The following is a 23,318-nucleotide window of genomic DNA, read 5'->3' on the forward strand; positions in this document are numbered from 1 at the left end:
TTGTGTCTGCCATTGCTCAGCATAATGTCAGAGATTCTTTCATGTTGTTGATGATAATAATTGTTTTCTGGTGGTTTTTTTTGTTTTTTTTTTTAAGATTTTATTTATTTATTCGACAGAGATAGAGACAGCCAGCGAGAGAGGGAACACAAGCAGGGGGAGTGGGAGAGGAAGAAGCAGGCTCATAGCGGAGGAGCCTCGTGTGGGGCTCGATCCCATAACGCCGGGATCACGCCCTGAGCCGAAGGCAGATGCTTAACCGCTGTGCCACCCAGGCGCCCCTGTTTTCTGGTTTTGATTATTATTCCACTGTGTGAAAACACCACAGTATTCATTTTTCTATCCCTGTTTCCAGTTTGGGGCTACAGTAAATAAAGCCTGCCAGGAACATTTTTGTAAAAGTATGCTGTGGACATGTTTATATCTCTCTTAGATAAAAACTTAGAAGTGAAAAAATTATTGGATCAAGGGATGAGGTGCTGCTGAATGAAATTTACCAAGTAGTATCCCGCCACCAGGTTGTGACCAAAAAAAAAGGTCTCCAGATACCTGGGGACAAAACCGCCCCCTGCTTAAGAACCACTGTCCCATGGGGCGCCTGGGTGGCTCAGTCGTTAAGCGTCTGCCTTCAGCTCCGGGCGTGATCCCAGGGTCTTGGGATCGAGCCCCGCATCGGGCTCCCTGCTTCACTGGGAGCCTGCTTCTTCCTCTCCCACTCCCCCTGCTTGTGTTCTCTCTCTCACTGGCTGTCTCTCTCTCTGTCAAATAAATAAATAAAATCTTTAAAAAAAAAAATTTACCAAAAACCTCACATGCCCACCAGCAGAAGATGAGAATGCTTATTGCTCACATCTTTGCTACTATACATTATTGTCAGTCTTTTTAATTTTTGCCTTTCAGGTAGATGTGGATTAGTATGCTATTTTGATTAACTTGCACTTCTGATGCTGAATTATATTTTATATGCATGTGGCCAATCATTTTATGAAGTGTCTTCTCAGGTCTTTTTAATTTTTATGAAGTCTAGTTACCCAGTTTTTGCTTTTATGGTTTCTGCTTTTGTGGTTATTCTTCATATTCTCTATCATATTCTCCTCTGGTTATAGTTTTACTTTTTCCTAATGTGAATTTCTTTTATTTCTTTTTATTTGTCTTTCTAATTCCATGGCATGAACCTCCAGTAAAATGTTGAATAAAAGTGGTGAGAGTAGACAAACTTGTCTTACTCTTGACCTTAGGAGGAAAGCATGTAGTTTTTCATTATGCAGTATGATGTTAGCTGTGGGGTTTTTGTAGATGCCTTTTCTTATATTTAAGAAGGTCTGTTCTATTGTCATTTGTGTGTGTGTGTGTGTGTGTGTGTGTGTGTGTGTGTTTAGTATTTTTATTGTGAAAAGGTGTTGGGTTTGGTCAAATGCTTCCCCCCCCCCCCGTGTCTTTTGAGATGATCATATGGAATTTTTCCTTTATTTTTTTAATAGGGTATACTATATTGATTGATTTTTTTTTTTCATATCTTAAACCAGCCTTGCATCTCTGGGATAAATCCCACTTTGGTCATGATGTATATTCCTCTTATAAAGCTGCTGGATTTGGTTTGTTAGTATTTTGTTGAGGATATTTGCGTCCATATGTCTAAAGGATATTGATTAGTAATTTTACTTTTCTTGTAGTGTCTGTGTTTGGCTTTAGTAGCAGAGTAATACTGACCTCATAGATTGAGTTGGGAGGTGTTCCTCAGTTTTGGGGAAGAGTTTGAGAAGGATTGGTGTTAATTCTTTAAACACTGGTAAAATTCATCAGTTAAGCCATTAGGTCCTGGATTTTTCTTTGTGGGAAGTCCCCCCACCCCAAGATTTTATTTTTGAGTATTTTCTGTACCCAAAGTGGGGCTTGAACTCACAACCCAGAGATTAAGAGTTGCATGCCAGGGGCGCCTGGGTGGCACAGCGGTTAAGCGTCTGCCTTCGGCTCAGGGCGTGATCCCGGCGTTCTGGGATCGAGCCCCACATCAGGCTCCTCTGCTATGAGCCTGCTTCTTCCTCTCCCACTCCCCCTGCTTGTGTTCCCTCTCTCGCTGGCTGTCTCTATCTCTGTCAAATAAATAAATTTAAAAAAAAAAAAAAAAAAAAAAGAGTTGCATGCCAGCCAGGCGCCCCCAGGAAGTTTTTAAAGAAATCATTATCAGTCTCTACTTATTATTCAGTCTCTACTTATTATGAGGCTTTTGGATTTTTTTTTTCTTGAGCCCATTTTACTTGTGTCTTTATAGAAATTTATCCATCTCATCTAGGTTATCTAATTTGTTGGTGTACAGTTGTTCATAATATTCCCTTAAAATTGTTTTTATTTTTGTAGTGTTGGTATTAATGACCCATTTTTCACTCCTGACTTTGATAGGTTGAGGCTTTTTTTTTCTTGGCTAGTCTGATTTAAGGTGTACCAATTTGTTGATCTTTTCAAAGAACAAATTTTTGGCCTCATTAATTTCTTTTTGCTTTGCATTTTAAATCATCTATTTGACTTATTTCTGCTTTATCCTTTATTTCCTTCCTTCTGCTTTCTTTAGATTTAGTTTGTTTTTCTCTTTATAGTAGTTTCTTATGGTGAAAAGTTTTGTTATGGAGTTGAGGTCTTTTTCTAATATAAGCATTTACATAAATTGCCCTCTGAGCACTGTTTTGGGAGCATCTCATAAGTTTTTGTATGTTGTGATTTTGTTTCATTTCATCCTGAAATATTTTCTAATTCCCCTTGTGATTTCTTCTTTGACACAGTGCTTACATATTTTAAGAGTTTGTTGTTTAATTTCTGCATATTTGTTAATTTCCTTGTGATTTCTAATTTCATTCCAGTGTGGTTGGAGACCATATACTTACATGATTTCAGTCCTTTTAAGTTTATTGAGGCTTGTTTTGTGTCCTAACATGTAGTCTTTCCTGGACATTGTTATATATTCTGCTGTTGTTGAGTGGAATGTTCCGTATGTGTCTCTTAGGTCAAGAGAATTGTTCATGACTTTGATTTCCTTATTGATCTTTTGTCTTTTTTCATTATTGAAAATAGGGTATTGAAATATCTAGCTATTATTGTTGAATTGTCTGTTTTTCACTTTTGTTCGACAGTTTTTACTTCATATATTTTGAGACTCTGGTATGAGGTGCATATATGTTTATAATTTCCCTCTGTTGCTTATTACATCTCACATACTTTGATGTGCTGCTGTGTTTTTGTTATTTTTTAGTCCAAAATATTTTATATTTCCCTTGTGGTTCATTCTTTCTTTTCTTTCTTTTTCCCCTTCCTTCCTTCCTTCCTTCTTTCCTTCCTTCCTTCCTTTGACTTATGATTTATTTATAAATATATTTTAAATTTTTCAAATACTTGGTACTTTTTAAGATTTTTTGTTTTTGATCTGTAATTGTGGTCAGAGAACATACTTTGTAAGATTTTAGTCTTTAAATTTATTTAGACTTGTTTTACATCTCTGCATACTTGGTAAGTATTCCATGAGAAATTGAAAAGTATATGTTTTCTTCATCTCTTGTGTGAGTAGTCTGTTTTGAAAGTTCATGAGACCTTGACTGCCCTAGCCCTTATAGTCCTTTTTCTTTATACATCCGCAATTTTTAAAAATTTAAAAATTTTTTTTTTATTTTTTGGCATTAGGGTTGAGGGGAAACAGATTTTGGCTGAGAAATAAACTTCTTTGCTGAAATTACATCCTGAAAGTTTTAAATAAGTAGCAGAAGAAGGGGAAGATAGGTAGTTGGTAAACTGGAGCATAAAGTTGCTATCCTGTTTCTGCCACCATGACTTCCTGTGGTAAACCAAATTATAGCAGCGAAGGGAACTATTCTATATTTTGCTTGTTAATGATCTAGACAAGAGATGGAGGGGGAAATGCCACTACAAGTGCCCAAGAACGAGGGGCACAAATCCATTCATTCTACTGTCTCTGTCTGAGGTACAGTCCCTAAGAGCACTATCAAAGAGTAGAAGGTAGCTATATAGACTGATTTTGCTCCCCGACTTTTTCCAGAACTTTTCTGTCCAGCTGTCGCTGATGAACAAGGCAAGCAAAGACCAAGGCCACACCATGACAGCCTCTTCAGAGTTCCAGAATAAGTGTTCCGTCAGAGCTGAGCGGCCCCTTTTGAATTCATTCCTCTTAGATGAGCTGCATGCGATTTTCTTCACATACCGTGGAACCACATTTGGGTGGTTTTAGCCTGGATATTAGAACACGGAGCACTTCTTGTGCCGCCACAAACTCTTCCACCAGTCAGCACGGTGCTCACTGACAGCTTCTCTGCCACACGAGGGCCTATGCTTGGCAGACCTTCAAGGTGAAAGCGCAGAGCAACCAGCAGAGGTGGCTGCCCTGGGAGGCTGCGCCTGTAGGCATGGAGTGCTCAGTGTTGCACCGGTCAGGACCGAGGGACCTGCGCGACTGGCCTCGTGCCTCTGGCAGCCCCAGGTCAGGCCTGTGGAATGCAGGAATTGCCTATCAGGGCAAAGGCCTTATGTCCCCATGGCCATGGCGAGAAAAGCCAACACGCATTTGTTGGATTGGGCTATGAACTCACTTGTTCGCACCCGCGAGGCCCTCGGGAAAGGCGTATGCTCTGGCATCGCGTCACCTCTGGCATCGCGTCACCTCTGGGGCTGTCCCTGTTGCTGCCATTTTGCCTCCCGGAGCTATTTTGGACCTATCAAGTACACTTTTTACAATTCATTATTGGAATGGACAAAAACCTACTTTTCAGCTCCTTCTTTAAATGCTTTTGTCTTTCTTTCCAGTAAATGCCCCCTGGTTATTTTTGAGTTCATAGGACCTTTCTCATAAGCTTTCCCAGTACCGTCTTCACTCTTTTCATGCGGAGTGATCTAGCATTTTATATATACATTATGATATGTATACTTACCTGCCAGACTTTTTGATTCTCATGGACAGAGGTTTTAGTTTTCATCCTTAACGTTCCAGTAGCAGGTAACCAATAAGTATTTAAATTTTAATCAGCCAAACTTAATAAGACTGGATTTACCTATATGCCTTTAGTCTTTTAAGACCCACTTTACATCAGTGTATTATTTCATAAGGTTTTATAATTTCCATTTAATGATTCTGGGCTTAAGATAGAGTCATTCTTGGGTATTTTTTTAAAAACTTTAAAAATTACAGAAAGTGATTAAAAATAGTTCTGAGAAATTCCCCCTTGCATTTTCTCTATGGGAATTTTCCTTTTCTAAGGTATGCTGTTCAATAACTAAGGAATTAAGGCAACATTTATGCACTCTAAATAGGGTTTTAAAGTAAATAATACATGCCTTGAATGATAAATCACTTTAGAAGTTAACATGGACTCTTTAGGAGAAAGGCAGTATTTTTTATTTTGGGATGGCAACTTAAAACTGAGCACCATTTGCTGCTAGGAAAAAAATAGTTGTAAAGATATTTAGGGACTCCTCTGGTGAATCCTTTGAGTTTGGGGTTTTTTGTTGGGAGTAGATTGTATATATATATAATATAGATATATACTTTCTATATATCTATATTATATATAGATATATATATACTTTCTAAAAGTTTCTAACTTTTTTTCTGTGACTGTTAACGTTGAATTAGTAAAGACACAGTGTCTTAAGCTTAACTGGTCAGTGAAGACCCTATCCTTTGCCAGGAATTTCTGCATCTTTAGGAGCTTGGAATGCTTAAAGGGAGTTAAACTTTTCTATGAATGCATTCACTGTTATGAGTAGCGTTATTGTTCCTGCACTTCATAGCCTTTTCTCATTCCTTTTTCATTTTGAGGCTCAGGATGGTAAGATGAATGTATTCTTTATACAGGTGAAAAAACAAGTGACTATAGTTTAGCTATGATTGAAATAGGATTAGAATTCACATTTCTTAATTCTTAGTTTGGTAATTTTTATATTCTACTTTAGATTCTAATTTATGGTATGTACTTAACCACTTCTGTGTCTTGGTACAGTCTCGCCAGCCATTAATTTTCTCATCCATAAAGTGAGAGAGTTCTAAGTAGATTGCCTTATATTTTCTTTCTAATGTGAATTCAGTTTTTAAAGTATCATTATCTGTGGTAAGATTGAATGATCTTATAAATTAAACTGAATGATCCAACTGCTCTTCTTACACTTGTATGATTGTCGATGATTAGAATCATGCTCATGTAATTAATTCGTTCATTGAGGGTTTTTCCACCACACTGTGAGCTCCAGAAGTCAAAAACCTTCCATATGTTGTTTAGTGTTTACTGGGTGCTCAACCTAGCCCAGTGCCTTGAATGTGGTTAAGTGCTCGATAAATACTTGTTGAATGAATGATTAAATGAATGATAATGTCAGCATGGGTGGAGGCAGCATAGTGTTTTGAAAAGAGTATGCACACTCTTGGTGTTACTATTTTTTTTTTTTTTGGATATGGAGAGAGAGAATCTTAAGCGGACTCCACACCCAGCACGGAGCCTGACACGGGACTCAATCTCACAACCCTGTGATCATGACCTGAACCAGAATCAAGAGTTGGACGCTTAACCTTTAAACTGAGTCACCCCGGGCACCCTGGTGTTACTTATATTTTTATTAGATCGTAGGGTATGATATTTTAGAAGTTGGTGGGAAGATTACTTGGGATAATGTGTAAAAGTCAAAGCAACCTTTCGCTTAAAATGTTGGTTTCTTATTTTAATCCCCTAGAGACTTGGACCAAGAGATTTTTCTTGTATAAGCTGGGCACATTTTGGTATGCTAGGTTTAATTGTAATAACCCTTGTTATTTTTCTCTCATAGTTTTATATGTGGCACTCATAAAAGATGAGGCTGAGAACACGGAAAGCTTCTCAGCAATCAAATCAAATCCAAACACAACGCACTGCTAGAGCAAAGAGGAAATATTCAGAGGTTGATGATAGCCTGCCTTCAGGGGGAGAAAAAACAACGAAAAATGAAACCGGCTTATTGTCTTCAATTAAAAAATTCATTAAAGGAAGCACACCCAAGGTAATGGTTTTACCTTGTACTTAGATCATTGAAATTAAAGTTTAGGTTGTTTTCTTTAAGCATGCAAAGATGAGAAATCTAATATTGCTAGTATATTAAGGAAATGTCTACATTTTGGTATTATTTTAAGAGTAATAACATGAAAAATACTTAATGGCCATTCAAGAAAACATTCTACTTTTTTTTTTTTTTTAAGATTTTATTTATTTATTTGACAGAGACAGAGATAGCCAGCGAGAGAGGGAACACAGCAGGGGAGTGGGAAAGGAAGAAGCAGACTCACAGCAGAGGAGCCTGATGTGGGGCTCGATCCCGTAACGCCGGGATCACGCCCTGAGCCGAAGGCAGACGCTTAACCGCTGTGCCACCCAGGCGCCCCAGAAAACATTCTACTTTTAACTGATCCATTTAGCCTTCTTTTTTTTCAGCATAGTATTATGAAAAGTAAAAGAAATTTTTCCTTATTTTACATGAGCTGTTTCTCTCACTTCCATTTTTTTTCATTTCAAAGAAAAGTTAAATTTTCTTGTTAATATTATTAATACAGTGTCTGATTAGGGAGATGATTTCTCTCTCTGAATCCTAACACTTTACAATGACAATATATTACTTTATTCAAAAGGGAAAAAAGTTATTAAAGAAAAAATAGACACTGACTAGGAGTCACATGCTCCACATTATACTTTGGACCAGCTTGATCTCAGGAAGCTCAGTTACCCCTCTGAACCTCAAGAAGACAATAAAATGGGACTAATTCTAACTGGTTTATCTGTCTCAGAGTTGTTTTTACACTAGATGGCAAACAGAACAAGCAGTTTGAGAAATTTTAATGTAACTCTATAAATAGTGTTATTGTCATTTAGTGTATATATTTAATGTAGACATTAATGAAAAATACAAGATTTTGGTTAAAAAAAAAGAAACTTAATAGATGGGTTTTTCCTATGTCTTCTGACTTCTGTTCATATTCTTTTGATCTGGGCATTCTTCTGTTAATGTGGCACCATCGCATAGCATATCATGATTTTTTTCTCCTTTAGTAGTAAGATGTATCTTTGTTGGTTAGCAGATTTTTGCCCATGTCAGCTACACATTCAGGGTTTTCCTATAGAAATGTCTGTCAAGTTTCTTTCTTTTTATTTTCTTTTTATTTTTTTATTTACTTATTTATATTTTTAAAGATTTTATTTATTCGTTTGAGAGAGAGACAGAGCACAAGCAGGGGGAGAAGCAGAGGGAGAGGGAGAAGTAGGCTCAGAGGGAGCAGGGAGCCCGATACAGGGCTCCATCCCAGGACCCCGGGATCACGACCCAAGCTGAAGGCAGATGCTTAACCGACTGAGCCATCCAGGCGCCCCCTTTTTATTTTTTTTTAAACCAGAATCTTGCATTTTTCATTAATGTCTACTTAAATATGTTAAATAAGATAGGGCTACTAAAAACCTGTTTGCAAACTAACGTCTTATTCACTAATTTTGGGGGACGAGAGTTTTCCTGCAGCTTCAGATTCATTTAATTGTATTATTAATCATCCAGATTTTTTTTATTGTATTCTATAAGGTTATTATGAAAATTAGTATTGTAACGTCTTGCTAAAATCAAGGTATACTGTTTTTTACCCCACCATACTAACCCTATGTTAGAAGTAAATTAAATGATCAGCTTGTCATGTATTATTCCTACAAGCTTATACTGGCTTCTGGTTGTTATTTCTTTCTTATCTCTTTGTCATTAAATCATCTCTTTGATAATATATTCTAAAGTTTTATTGAGAATCTGTACAATGATTGCTTATGTGTAGTATCTTAAGTACAGTGTTGTCTTTTTCAAAATTTGGGTAGGGGTTGGCAGGTAATGTTTATTGAGTATATTTATTAGGTGCCTTGTATTTTGTATCTCCTTAATTCATATGACTATCTTTTGATAGTTAATAGAAGAGAAAAATTTAGGCTAAGTGAATTTAGGTAACTTGCACATGTCAATAACAACAGTAATTGTAATAAATGTCCAGGATAGAAACAAACAATAAAGAACAAATTGAACAGTAATTACTATCCATTATTGAGCAATTAGTATGTGTCCTACACTGTTCTCAGTGCTTTAAGTGTAATAACTTCTTTAAGCTGTACGAACCATATGAGGTTGGTTCTGTCATCTCTATATTACAGATAAGGAAACTAAGACACAGGAAGGTTAAATAACTTGTGCAGGGTTACTTAGCTTTAAGTGGCAGCGCTGCAATTGAAATCCAAATACCCTGGCTTCAGAGCCTACACTTCTAACCCACTGTGCACTTTTGCCTCTACAGTAAGTGACAATGCTGAGATTTAAACCCAGGTACATTTGACTCTGATACCTGTGCTCTTTTTCCTATACCATTTTGTCTCAAAGTAGCTAGATACTGTCTTAATAGCATCACCTATCTCGTGTAAGGATTGAAATTTCTTCTTGATGAAAGCAAGTAAGAGTTGCATCTCTTATACTGCCTTCCCACTTTGTCATATATTTATATTCTATCATCATTTCCAAACTTCCTGAAGCTTATTCTTTTTATAGGAAGATTTCCCCCCTAGTACTTTTTGCATATATCTTCATCGTCTTTAGTCTGACTGGATGATGAACTACATTTCTTATCTCTACAAGTGTCCTTTTAAAAACCAAGTCAGTTAGACAACTCCCTGTGCTGCCTTTTTTGTTTCTTTGGTACCCTTCCTTTTTGTCTGCTTTTGGACTTTTAAAGTTATGTGGCTAGAATTGAATTTTTTAGACAAACCTTCTTGCTCTCTCTTTTGAGCTATGGTCCTTTCTAAGGTATCTGACATTGCTTTCATGCCTGTTTCAGGAGTCTGACTTTTGAAACTTGCTCTTCTCGTATCACCCTACTTTTTTGCTCTTCTGTTACTGTTATGATTTCTAGGATCATTGGCTCTTGGTGCCTGCCATTTTACCATCACTGACCCATTTTTATATTTTTATACTGCTAACAAGTTTTAATCTGTATTCTGGTCTTAATTTTGTATAAATTAGCCATGAAAGTATTTAGGTAAACCAAAGATAGTTTGTTAATTTATGAATATAAGGATGTGTATTAGTTTGCTAGGACTGCCATAAGAAAATACCAAAGACTGTGTGGCTTAAACAACAAATTTTTTTACAGAATCTAGAAGTCCAAGATCAGGGTGACAGCAGGTTGGTTTTTTCTGAAGCCTCTCTCCTTGATTTGGATGGCTGCTTTCTTGCTGTGTCCTCCTGTAGTTGCCCGTCAGTCCTCTGTGTTGTCTGTGTTGTAATCTCTTCTTGAAAAGATACCACTCATAATTGGATTAAGGCCTACCCTAATGACCCCATTTGAACTTAATTACTGCTTAAAAACCATATTCTAAATATGGTTATATTCTGTGGGTTAGGGCTTCAACGTAAGAATTTGGGAATGGGGGGGTTATGACACAAATTCACCCCATAACAGGGTGAATAAAATCTCTGGTCTCTTTTAAATCAAGATTTTATGATTCAAACATTTACCACTTCTCTGATTTCAGAATTATGAAATTGTCAGCAAGAGCACTTAGGAATTGTGGACGTACAGTCTTTCTGCTTTTAGCATAATGAGTTGTTTTTTTTTTAAAGATGTATTTATTTATTTGAGAGAGAGAGAATGAGTGGGACAGAGGGAGAGGAAGAGAGAAACTCGAGCAGACTCTTTGTTGAGCTCCGGGCCCAGCGGGGGTTGGGGGGGTAGTGCTGGATCTCATGACCCTGAGATCACCACCTGAGTGAAACCAAGAGGCAGACACTTAACTGACTATGCCAGCCAGGCGCCCTAGCATAATGAGATTTCTGATATATATTTGAAGTGAAGGCCTCACAGTTAAAATATATTTGCTTTATATCAGAAAATCTCTCTACACCTTTCCAAATAGGTGGTTACTAGAGTTTTCCCATAACAAAATGATCTTTTCCTTAGTTCTTTTCTAAATACTGTTATGCTCTTGTTGTTGAGAGTCGTCAATTTACATATGGTTATAATTCTAATGAAATAATAAAATCCTACCTGTTATTTATTTGAGAGAGAGTGAGTGAGAGCGGAGTGAGCATGGGGGTGTGGAGGGAGAAGCAAACTCCCCACTGAGTGAGGAGCCGGATGCAGGGCTTGATCCTAGGACCCTAAGATCATGACCTGAGCAAAGGCAGAGTCTTAACCAGCTGAGCCCTCCAGGCGCCCCCGTACCTGTTATATTAAATCAGTGTTTTAAGATCTTTTAAGTATAACCCTTAGAAAGATATCTTCTACTATATTTATACATGTGAAACAAAACTCACCCTTAATATATTTGATGTGTTTGATTTTTCTTTTCTGTTGTTTCTTATTCTCCTTTTAAAGGTGATTTTAGGGGTGCCTGGGTGGCTCAGTTGGTTAAGTGTCTGCCTTTGGCTCAAGTCATGAACCCAGGGTCCTGGGATTGAGCCCGGGGTCGGGCTTGCTTCTTCCTCTCCCACTGTGTGCTCGCTCACTCTCTCTCTCAAATAAATAAATCTTTAAAAAAAGATAAAGGTGATTTTTAATACTTTTAATTAATCTCACGATCGACTGATGGGTTGTACCCCTTGGTTTGAAAAACATGGTTAGATGAAAACTTTGTTGTAACTCTAACCTCTGTACTACTACCAGGCTTCATGGTTTTATTGGGAATTTTCTTCCTTCATTCCAAAGTTAGTATAAGTCAGTCTCTCTAGATGTGTTCTTTAACGATTAGATTAATAAGTACTTTATCATTTATTATGGCATAAAAAATTGGAAGTTCAGATGGGATGGTTGTACATACATAATCATAACGTATACCAGATAACTGCCAATTTACTTATTTTTTCCTGATCTCTAGGCCTTCTATTTATTTTTCTTTACTTACTGCATTAGTTAGGGCCTCTAGTACAATGTTCCATAGAAGTGGTGAGAGGAAACACCTTCTCTTGTTGCTGATCTTAGAGGAAAAGAGTTTGTTTACCATTAGATATGATGTTAACTAAATGTTTTTCATAATTATCTTTTACTTGTTTGAGGAAGTTCCCCTTTAGTCCTACTTTTGCCAAAAATTCTTAACATGTTGAGTTTTGTCAAAGACTTTCCTCCATCCCTTGAGATGTTCTTCAAATTTTCTTTTATTCTTTTAATGTGGGGTAGTGCAGAAATATTTTTTAATGGAAAACCAAACTTGTGTTGCTGGAATTGCTTTACTGTGTGTTTTTTTTTTTAAGGGATTTTTACATCTGTGTTCATGAGGGCTTTGGTCTGTAGTTGCCTTGATTTGTCATATTTTCAGATTTTGGGACCAAGATTATGCTTGGATCATAAGGCAAGTGAAGAATTGTTCCCTCTGCTTCTTACTTCTGAAAGAACTTATATTGGCTTATTATTATATTGGTGTATTATTTTATCCTTAAATAAGTAGTAGAAGTCTTTGTGAGGTAGCTTTTATTATAAATTTGATTTCTGTAATATATATATATACAGGGCTGTTTTGCTTTTGTATTTTTTATTTCAGTTTTGGTCATAGTGTTTTTCAAGGAATTGGTCCATTCATCCAAATTGTTCAATTATTTGGTGTAAAGTCTTGTGATATTTACATAAATATCAATGTCTAATGGATCTATAGTGATGTATCTCTTTTCATTTCTGATATGGATATTTTTGATTTATCTTTGTTTTAATCTGTCTTGTTAGAGCTTCATCAAATTCTTTACTCTTTCAAAGAACCAACATCTGTCTTTAATTTTCTTTTTCCATTTTCTGTTTGATTTTTACTTGTTATTTTTAATATTTTCTTATACTTTATTTTTTTTTTTATTAGTTTCTAGAAGGGAGAGCTTAGATCAGGGGTTAGTAAAGTTTTTCTTTTCCTTTTTTTTTTTTTAAAGATCTTATTTATTTATTTGACAGAGAGACAGCCAGCGAGAGAGGGAACACAAGCAGGGGGAGTGGGAAAGGAAGAAGCAGGCTCCCAGCGGAGAAGGGAGCCCGATGTGGGGTTCGATCCCATCACACCCTGAGCCAAAGGCAGACTCTTAATGACTGAGCCACCCAGGCGCCCCTAGTAAACTTTTTCTGTAACTGTTTCAGATAAGAAACATTTTAGGCTTTGTGGACTATATTGTGTTATAGCTACTACTCAACTCTTCAGATAATACATAAATGAGTGAGCATAACTTTGGACACTGATTTGAATTTCATACAGTTTTCATATATCATCAAATTACATTGTTCTTTTGATCCTCCTTCCCTTCCCCTCCATCCCCGTTTACAAATATATAAAACCATTCCTGGAGCTCCTGCCTGGCTCAGTAGTCAGTAGAGCACATGACTCTTGGTCCTGGGTTCATGAGTTTGAGCCCTGTGTTGGGTGTAGAGCTTACTTAAAAAAAGGAAAATCTTTGAAAACAAAAACAAAAAAAAACCCATTCCTAGCTTGCTGGATATACAAAAACAGCTCGCTGGAGTTGGCTTCTGGACTGTAGTTTGCCAGCCCCTTGCTTAGATCATTGATATTACACTTCCCCCTCCCCCAGTATAAGTTCTAAAGCTGTGAATTTCAAAGTACTGTTTTCCCACACATTCTGATATATATTTTTTAAGTTTTTATTTTAATTTCAGTTAGTTAACGTACACTGTTATATTAGTTTCAAGTGTACAATATAGTGATTCACCAATTCCATACATACATCACCTGGTGCTTATCTGAATATGTTTTTATTGCCTTTTTTGTGGGTGTGTATGATTTATTCTCTGACTCATGGATTATTTAGAAATGTGTTATTTAATTTCCAGATATTTGGGCATTTTTTAGATATTAAAATTGTTTTATAATTTAATATCATTGTGATCTAGGAATATACTCTGTATGATTTCATTTCTTTGGTATTTTTTGATATTTTCTAGCATATAGTGTATCTTGGTGAGTGTCCCATGTGTATTTGAAGAAAATGTGCATATTCTAGATTTAGTGCAGTGTTCTATAACTATTAATTAGATCAAGTTGGTTGATAAGATTTCAGTCTTCTATCTCTTAAACTTGTTTATCAGTTACTAAGAGAGGGATGTTAAAATCTCCAACTATTGTGACTTTGCCTTTTAGTTCTGCCAGTTTTTTCCTTTATTTTGAAGTTCTCTTGTTAGGTGTATACACATTTGTGATGAGTATAAATTGTTCTTGTTAACACTGTGAAATGTCTGTCATTATCGCTCGTAATATTTGCGTTGAGGTTTACTTTGCTTAATAGTAATATAGCTGCATAACTTTCCTAGCATTTTCATGATCATAGTTCTTTCCCTCCCATGTATAAATATACCCCGTGTATTTATATTTAAATTGACATGTTTAGTTAGGTTTTTCTTATCCTGCCTTCTTTTTGGCAAACTAATTACCTTTTAGAATTTCATTCTATCTCCTATATTGACTTTAAAAATTAACTTCTTGAGTTATAATTATACACAACAAAACACACCTATTTAAGGTGTATATTGTCACGAATTTTAACACATTTGTATACTCATGCCCAAAAAGTATCCTTTCAGTCTTTGCAGACAATTTCACAGCATCATCCTAGACAACCATCAATCTATTGTTATAGATCACGTAAATTAGAGTTTCATATGATTGTAGTCATACAGCATTTCTTGCATTTTTCACTTAGCGTAAAGCTTTTAAAATCACTTGTGTTACTGCATGTATTTATTTATTCACCCCCTGCCCAGAATTCTATTGTATGAGTATACTGCATAACATAATCTGTCTATCCGTTTGGATAGTATATGTTTTTTGGCTATCGTGAATAAAGGTGCTATGAACATTTGTGTTGAGTCCATGTGTGGACATATATATAAGTTAAAGTCGGATAAATCACTAAGATTGGTATTGCTGGGTCATATAATGTATGTTTATTTTTTTGTGGTAGCTTTATTGAGACATAATTAGCATACCATAAAACTCACCCCTTTAAGGTATAAAATCCAGTAGCTTTTCATATATGCACAGAGTTCTGCAGCCGTTACCACAATGAGTTTTACACCACTTAAATCATCTTCAGTGGCTTTCACCCATCAACTGTCCCTTCCTCCCTCACTCTGAGCAACCAGTAGTTGACTTTCTGTCTATAGATTTGCCTATTCTGAACATTTCATATAAATGGAATTCTACAACATATAGTCTTTTATGTCTAGCTTCTTTCATTTAGCATGTTTTCAGTGTGCATTTGTGTTGTAGCATATATCATTTCATCATTCCTTCTTATTGTGAAGTAATATTCCATTGCATGGATATACTCCATGTTAACAGTTGATGGACATGTAGGTTGTTTCCACATTTTGGCTCTTGTGAAAATGACTGGTGTGAAAATTCACATACAAGGTTTTTTGTGGAAATCTATTTTCATTTCTCTTGAGCATATACTGAGGAGAGTTACAGGATGATATGATAATTCTGTGTTTTGCTTTTTAAGGAATTATAGATTGTTTTCCAAAATGGCTGCACATTACAGTCCCACCAACAAAGTTGAGGGTTCCAGTTTCTCCACATCCTCAACAATACTTGTTTATTGTCTTTTTAGTTTTAGCCATCTTGGTGAGTGTGAAATGGTATCTTACTGTGGTTCTGATAATACATTTTCCTAATGACCAGTGACACTGAGCACCTTTTCATGAACTTGTTGGTCATTATAACTTCTTCAGAGAAATGTCTTTTAAATCCTTTGCCCATTTTAAATTGGGTTTTGGCTTTTTGTAATTGAATTCTAAGACTTCTCTTTTCGACACAAGTCCTTTATTTGATATATGATTTGTAGATATTCTCTCCCATTCTTTCAGACCCGTTTGAAGCACAAAAGTTTTAAATTTTGACCAAGTTCTGTTTGCTTATTTTTGGTTGTTGTTGCTTATATTTTTGGTGTCATATCCAAGAAGCTGTTGCCAAAATCAAGGTTTGATAAAGTTTTAGCCCTGAGTTTTCTCTAGAACTTTTTTCTTATAAGCTTCTAAGTTTTTTTCTTATAAGTTTTACAGTTTTAGTTCTTATGTTCAGCTCTTTCATCCATTTTGAAATAATTTTTGTAGGTGGTGTGAGGTAGGCGTCTCACTGTATTTTTTTACATATTAATAATATCTTTTGATCCTAGCATCATTTGTTGAAAGACTGTTTGTAGGTGGTGTGAGGTAAGCGTCCAGCTGTATTTTTTACATATTAATAATATCTTTTGGTCCTAGCACCATTTGTTGAAAGACTGTTTAACTTTTAAGAAACTGCCTAGTTGTTTTTCAGAATATTTGTACCATTGTACATTCTATCCAGCAATGTGTGGCAGTTCAGTTGCCCACATCCCCAGCAATATTTGGTATTGTCAGTCTTTTTAATTTTAGTCTTTCTACAGGGGTGGGGTGGTTATCTCATTGTGTTTTTATTTTGCATTTCCCTGATGATTGATGAGGTTGAATATCCTCTCAAGTGCTTATTGACCATACAGGGATTTTCTTTTGTGAACTGACAGTTCAGATATTTTCCTCATTTGTGGGGGGTGACTTCTTAACTTTTTTCTTGTGATTTCATTAGTAATCCCTCTTGAACAAGTGATTCTTAAACTTTTTGATTTCAGGTTCCTTTACCTTCTTACACATGATTGGAAACCCTAAAGAACATTTGTTTATGTGGGTTATATCTATCAAAATATATCTCATTAGATATTAAAATGGAGGAATTTTGAAAATATTTATAATTGTAATTATAAACTCACTGAATGTTGATACAGATAACATTTTATTTTTTTATTTATTTTTTATTTTTTAATAATAATTTTTTATTATGTTATGTTAGTCACCATACAGTACATCCTTAGTTTTTGATGTAGTGTTCCATGACTCATTGTTTGCATATAACACCCAGTGCTCCATGCAATATGTGCCCTCCTTAATACACATCACCGGCCTATCCCAGTCCCCCACCTGCCTCCCTCTGAAGCCCTGTTTGTTTCCCAGAGTCCATAGTCTCTCGTGGTTCATTCCCGCTTCTGTTTACCCCCTCTTCATTCTTCCCTTCCTTCTCCTACTGATCTCCCTGCTATTTCTTTTTTTTTTTTTTAAAGATTTTATTTATTTATTCGACAGAGATAGAGACAGCCAGCGAGAGAGGGAACACAGGCAGGGGGAGTGGGAGAGGAAGAAGCAGGCTCATAGCGGAGGAGCCTGATGTGGGGCTCGATCCCATAACACCGGGATCATGCCCTGAGCCGAAGGCAGACGCTTAACCGCTGTGCCACCCAGGCGCCCCCTCCCTGCTATTTCTTATGTTCCATAAATGAGTGAAACCATATGATAATTGTTTTTCTCTGCTTGACTTATTTCACTTAGCGTAATCTCCTCCAGTCCCGTCCATGTTGCTGGAAATGTTGGGTAATCGTTCTTTCTGATGGCTGAGTAATATTCTATTGTATATATGGACCACGTCTTCTTAATCCATTTGTCAATACAGATAACATTTTAACTATTTCCTAAAAACAAAAAGAAAATTAGTAGGAAGCATGACATTATTTATAATTTTGCAGATGTCTTTAATGATGGCTTCATACATAGTTTGTTATTACGAAAGCATTTAAAGAAAACCATACTCACATGTATTTGTTAAAGGGAGGATTATTTTAATATCCTTTTCAAATAATTGTGGTAGTCTATTGATGCTATACTGAAACTTGACAAATGTAGTTTCTTAGGTTCTTATTCCAAGGTGGAATTTGAAAGTGCTGCAGTGATGTTTTTGTTAGTTTGTCTTGCACCTGGAATAAATGTTGCAGTATGTGTGGTTTTCTAACACTATGCACTGGTTATTTAGAAGATACTGGTTCACTGAATTATGTAGATCTTCGACATACTGATATATTTTGTCATTTAGTATTTAAAAATCACATTTGTGAACATCCCCATTGATCTCAGTAGGATAGTTTGTATGTATTTATTTATTTATTTATTTATTTATTTATTTATTTGATAGAGTGTGTGAGGGAGCTGAGCAGGGGAAGGGAGGGGGAGGGGAAAGAATCTCATTGCTGCGTGCAGAGCCCAATGCGGAGTTTGATGTCACAACCCTGAGATCATGACCTGAGCTGAAACCAAGAGTCTGGCTCTCAACCGACTCACGCACCCAGGTGCCCTGCAACAGGATAGTTTTTAAGTACTGGGAAGCTGTCAAGCTCATGGTGCTGGGTCCAACTTTTCTTTTCTTTTTCTTTTTTTTTTTGATTTCGTTTATTTGACAGAGAGAGCACAAGCAGGGGAGTGGCAGAGGAGGAGGGAGATGCATACTCCCCACTGAGCAGGGAGCCCAATGCGGGGCTTAATCCCAGAACCCAGAGATCATGACCTGAGCCCAAGGCAGCCGCCCAACCGACTGAGCCACCCAGGCGCTCCTGGGTCTGACTTTTCTAAAATTACGATTTTTGCTTGAAAGCGCTGACATTTTATTGTTGGCAACAGAAAGTTTTTCTTGGAGTGATAACTTGCTTTGTTCACTTTTCAGAAAACATCTACTTCAAGTAGAAATAGTTTTCCATTGCAAAAGTGGTCTAAGTCAGCTTATAATAACTCAATCACTCAGATGCTTTTTCTTTTTCTTTTCTTTTCTTTTATTTTATTTTATTTTTCCTTTTTTTTTTTTTTTCCTTAGGGAGTGAGGGGCAGAGGGAGAGGGAGAGAGACTCTTAAGCAGGCTCTGGGCCCAGCACAAGCCCTGAGCGGGGCTTGATCTCATGATCCTGAGATCATGACCTGAGCTGTGGTTAAGAGTTGGATGCTTAATGGACTGAGCCACACAGGTGCTCCAACTCAGATGCTTTTTCTCAAGACAATTGTGAAAGCACAAGTTTGCAGCAGTAGTGTTTTATTATACTAACCATCCCATCATACAGAATGTTAAGACATATTTAAGAGTTGAGATTTAATTAATTTTACAGCCTCATCAGGAACATTCTTAAGTCAAACTGGCTTTTTCCTCCCTGCTAGGGCATGGCAGTAAATAATACAGTGACTATTGGGTGTCATTGCCTTAATTTGTGCTAAGTGACAGTAGTTATATCTGTCTATGCTTTTGTATAGTCAGCACTAATATTCAGCACAAGTTATTTCAGGATAAACTGAGATGCAAAAAAATTATTCACCACCTGTGTTTGTTACCATTCACAGTAAAGAAGATCTTTGATGATTAGTTGATGCTAGTATCAGATATGGTCAAAACAGAAAGTTGTCCATATCCGTAAGGCAGAAGTACAATTCTATAGACCAGATATTAACTCATTTCCTGTATTTGCAAATAAGTCTTCAATTCAGTGAGTTATTTTCTTAGGGAAGTGGAAGAGCCTGGTTTTTTTAAATTTTTTAAATTTTTTTTTAAATTTTAAATTTTATTGACTTTACCCAGCAGGCTTCCAGCAATATCTATTGTGCAAGAGTTCATAAGTCTTTCAGATATTATGTACACTTCTTCAACCAATGCAGTATGATAACTTACTCTTTAAGATATTTCATTGGCTTTTTTATTTTTAATTTGAAAAGCTGTAATGATTTTTGGCTTTTAAAGAGCTCATCATGTGTACATTTAAAGTGCATTTAAATTTCCACTTTTTTAAATACCGAATGAGTGTTCTCAAATGATAGTGCACCTGGATTGGCACCATAACTTTATTTGAATGTGTTCTATTAGATAAGGCATGAGAAGACAACTTAGTGGTATTTATGCAGCCTAAAGGGAAAACAGCTTTATCATCTTCTCATTTGTAATTTGCAGATTGATTCAGATTCTTTGGAGTAGTTTACCCCCTTTTGTGAGTCAGAGAATTTGGGTATGTCAGTTTCTTCTTCAGTGTGATAATGGATTGAAACCACAAATTGTCTGATCTCCCTTTTTTATTTTATTTTTATTATTTTTAAAAGATTTTATTTATTTGTCAGAGAAAGAGCACAAGCAGGGGGAGCAGCAGGCAGAGGGAGAATCAGGTTGCCCTCTGAGCAAGGACCCTCCCCCCTACCTGTTGCGGAATTCTGTCTCAGGACCCTGGGATCATGAGCTGAGCCAAAGGTGGACACTAAACTGACTACCCACCCACGCATCCCTAATCTCCCTTTTTAAATCCAATGATCCATTCTTAATTATAAACTTATAAATTTTCTTTTATCTTAAAATAGTACTGAATTTCAAAATAGCTGTTGAGACATAGTTTTAAAAACCGAATTTGATATTATTGCAAAGCAGAACATTAAGAGTACTCTTATATTTCCACAAATATATATATTAACAACTTTAAGACTTCAAAATAATAATTTACTGGATCATAATTAGGCTACAGAGATTATAACAAGTATGACTGTTGGAGATAGCTGGTAAGAGCACAGTAGTACTGAACACCAAGATCTTTTATATTTCCTTTTTTTTTTTTAAGATTTTATTTATTTATTTGACAGAGATAGAGACAGCCAGTGAGAGAGGGAACACAAGCAGGGGGAGTGGGAGAGGAAGAAGCAGGCTCCCAGCAGAGGCGCCTGATGTGGGGCTCGATCCCAGAACGCCGGGATCACGCCCTGAGCCAAAGGCAGACGCTTAACGACTGAGCCACCCAGGCGCCCCAAGATCTTTTATATTTCCTCATATTTGCCTTAGTGGTGTTCATTCCTTACTGCAGGTTTAGGATCCCATCTGGTATTATTTATTCTATGCCTAAAGAACTTCATTTAGTATTTCTTGTGTAGATCAGCTGGGAATGAATTCTGTTAAATTTTCTGTCTCAGAATGACTTTAAAGTGAACAGTGAGGGGTGCCTTGGTGGCTCAGTCGTTAAGCGTCTGCGTTTGGCTCAGGGCGTGATGCGGGCGTTCTGGGATCGAGCCCCGCATCGGGCTCCTCTGCTGGGAGCCTGCTTCTTCCTCTCCCACCCCTCCTGCTTGTATTTTCTCTCACTGGCTATCTCTCTCTGTCAAATAAATAAATAAAATCTTTAAAAAAAATTAAATAAAGTGAACAATTAAAAAAAAACTTGATATATCTCTTAATGATTTTCTTACAGTTTTATATCTATACATACTGAGCCTGTAGTCATTAGACACTATCAGTCCTCATTTATCTTAGTTTTACAGGGTCTACCTGTGTTCATTGTGTTTAATGTTTATCCTCAGTCCTCATGTCATTGTCTGCAGTCATTTTTGTTGTCTGAAACTCATTTTCTAGTAGATGCCACAGAAAGCACTCATGGGAACAGTATTCTTGCACGTTGATGACAGTGCTCTTTAAGGTTGAAAATCCAGTCTTGCTGCCTATAAAATACTTGGCTGGGCTTTTCTCTTCTTGATTTTTTTAACCATTACTCCATTTCTTCTGACATAAAAAGCATTGTGGTTGAAGTTTGATGATAATGTTGGGTTTTTTTACTTTATATAAATGATTTTTCCTTGATCTCCAAAGGATTTTTTTTCTTTAAATTCAATGAAGTTTAGGATATATCTTGTTTTCTGGGTTGATAGTTTTAGTTAGACATATCTTTCGATATGTAATTTAAAATCTTTTAAAGATTTGTTTATTTGAAAGAGAGGCACAGAGACAGAGAGTGTGAGCAGGGGGAAGAGGGAGAGAGAATCTGAAGCAGACGCCATGCTGAGCACAGAGCCTGATATAGGGCTTAGTCTCAAAACCATGAGATCCTGACCTGAGTCAAAACCAAGAGTTGAACACTCAACTGATTAAGCCACACAGATGCCCCTAAAATCTTTCCTTGAGGAAAATTTTCTAATATTCATTTTTCTGCCATGCTTTTGATCTGGTTTCCTTCTTCAGGGACTACTATTTTCTGTCTGTTGGATCTTTGTGTATCTTTAGTATTTGTAATATTTTGATGTCTTTTAAAAATTTTCCCCGTTTTATCTTCTATTTCTTTTAAAAGGCATAATCTATTGTTTACTCACTTTTATGTCCATTCTGTTCAGTCTTTATTTCTGATATGACTTTTTTTGTTATTTCTAATTATTTTGTTCTGTCTTTATGATTTGAATTTTTCTAACTCGATGTATGTCTCATCATTTTCTTAAGTTTTGTGTTTTGAAATATAATTTTTGTCTATTCTATATGCATATTTTTCTAACATGCATTCTTTATCTGTAGAGGTTATTTTACTCCTTGTATATTTTATTAAAATAATTTTTGTGTGGATTTAACATCTATACTTTCTTGTTGCTCATTTTTGTATGAGATTAGTTTTTCTGAGTTTTAGAAGGTTGTATGGTTTAAGGTATCTTTTCTGTTTTTGTTGTTTTTGTGTAATGTTAAGAAATACAGTCATTGCGTCTTGAGTTTTTCCTATCTCTATTACTACCTGATGTTTATCTGAAACTTCACTTTCCTTTCCTTTTTTTTTTTCCCATTTTGTATTTTTAAGTAGCTCCACACCCAGTGTGGTGGAGTCCAGTGTGGGGCTTGAATTCACCACCTTGAGATCAAGACTGAGCCAAAATTAAGAGTCAGATGCTTAACCAACTGAGCTACCTAGGCACCCTCTTTCCTTCTTTTCTGTTGTGCCTTTGCTACTCAGTTTTGATTCCATTCCCAGCAGTTTCCCCTTAGTATGTAGGCTTATTCTAAAAGAGAGCCATAGTTGATCATTTTCAAAAGTTCATAGGAGCTATTGTTTCATTCTCACCATGGACCCCTTTGCTGTTGCATTGGACAGCAGCTTTCTCTCCTGTCATAAAATTGGTCCGCCATGCTTTCTGTTGAGTACCTACCTTTTAAGCTGTTTCGGGCTTCTCTTGTTCTCATGTGTATCACACACCTTGTTGATCCCTTTGCTTTCTTCTGCACTTCTGCGTGTGAGCACTCAGGTGTGGTGGCTGTTGGTTTGTCCTCATCTGCTTGGAATTTAGGGGAGACAAAACCTTGTCTCCTGGTTTTGTTGCGAATTTGCCATTGGGTTGTTTTGTTTTGTTCTTGTTTTTGTTTCTTTTTTTTTTGCCTCTTTAGGTCTCTGTGTTTTCCTTGGGATTCAGAGACATAAGAACACTACCTTCCCAAGATTTTCCCATAGGGCCTATTTTAGGGACAATTTTGAAAAATATAAATTTCAGAGAAGACATTGCAGGGTTAATAAATTTATTAAAGCATCCTGTACAGTAATATAGGAATCTTGTTTTTCCTAGTTCTTTTAAAAATCATGCCACATTCATAAAGTCTCCAAATTATATAGTTGAATGTTCAAGAAAGACTAGGATTGGGTGATGAATTGTCTTT

The 23,318-nt window shown here is 36.3% G+C and overlaps 1 protein-coding gene across 3 annotated transcripts in view; it reads left to right on the forward strand.

Annotated features, from left to right (window-relative positions):
* CTDSPL2 (CTD small phosphatase like 2) overlaps positions 1–23,318 on the forward strand; it is an 80,855-nt gene that overhangs the window by 19,077 nt on the left and 38,460 nt on the right. For all 3 annotated transcript variants that reach the window (XM_026479835.4, XM_026479834.4, XM_044377529.3), the window contains exon 2: positions 6,814–7,023. In XM_026479835.4, the coding sequence (XP_026335620.1) occupies positions 6,838–7,023 (186 nt within the window). In that variant the 5' untranslated portion in view covers positions 6,814–6,837. The remainder of the gene's footprint in view (positions 1–6,813; positions 7,024–23,318) is intronic.

This window comes from Ursus arctos, unplaced genomic scaffold, assembly GCF_023065955.2.
Source record: "Ursus arctos isolate Adak ecotype North America unplaced genomic scaffold, UrsArc2.0 scaffold_36, whole genome shotgun sequence".
In the NCBI taxonomy this organism is placed as follows: Eukaryota; Metazoa; Chordata; class Mammalia; order Carnivora; family Ursidae; genus Ursus; species Ursus arctos.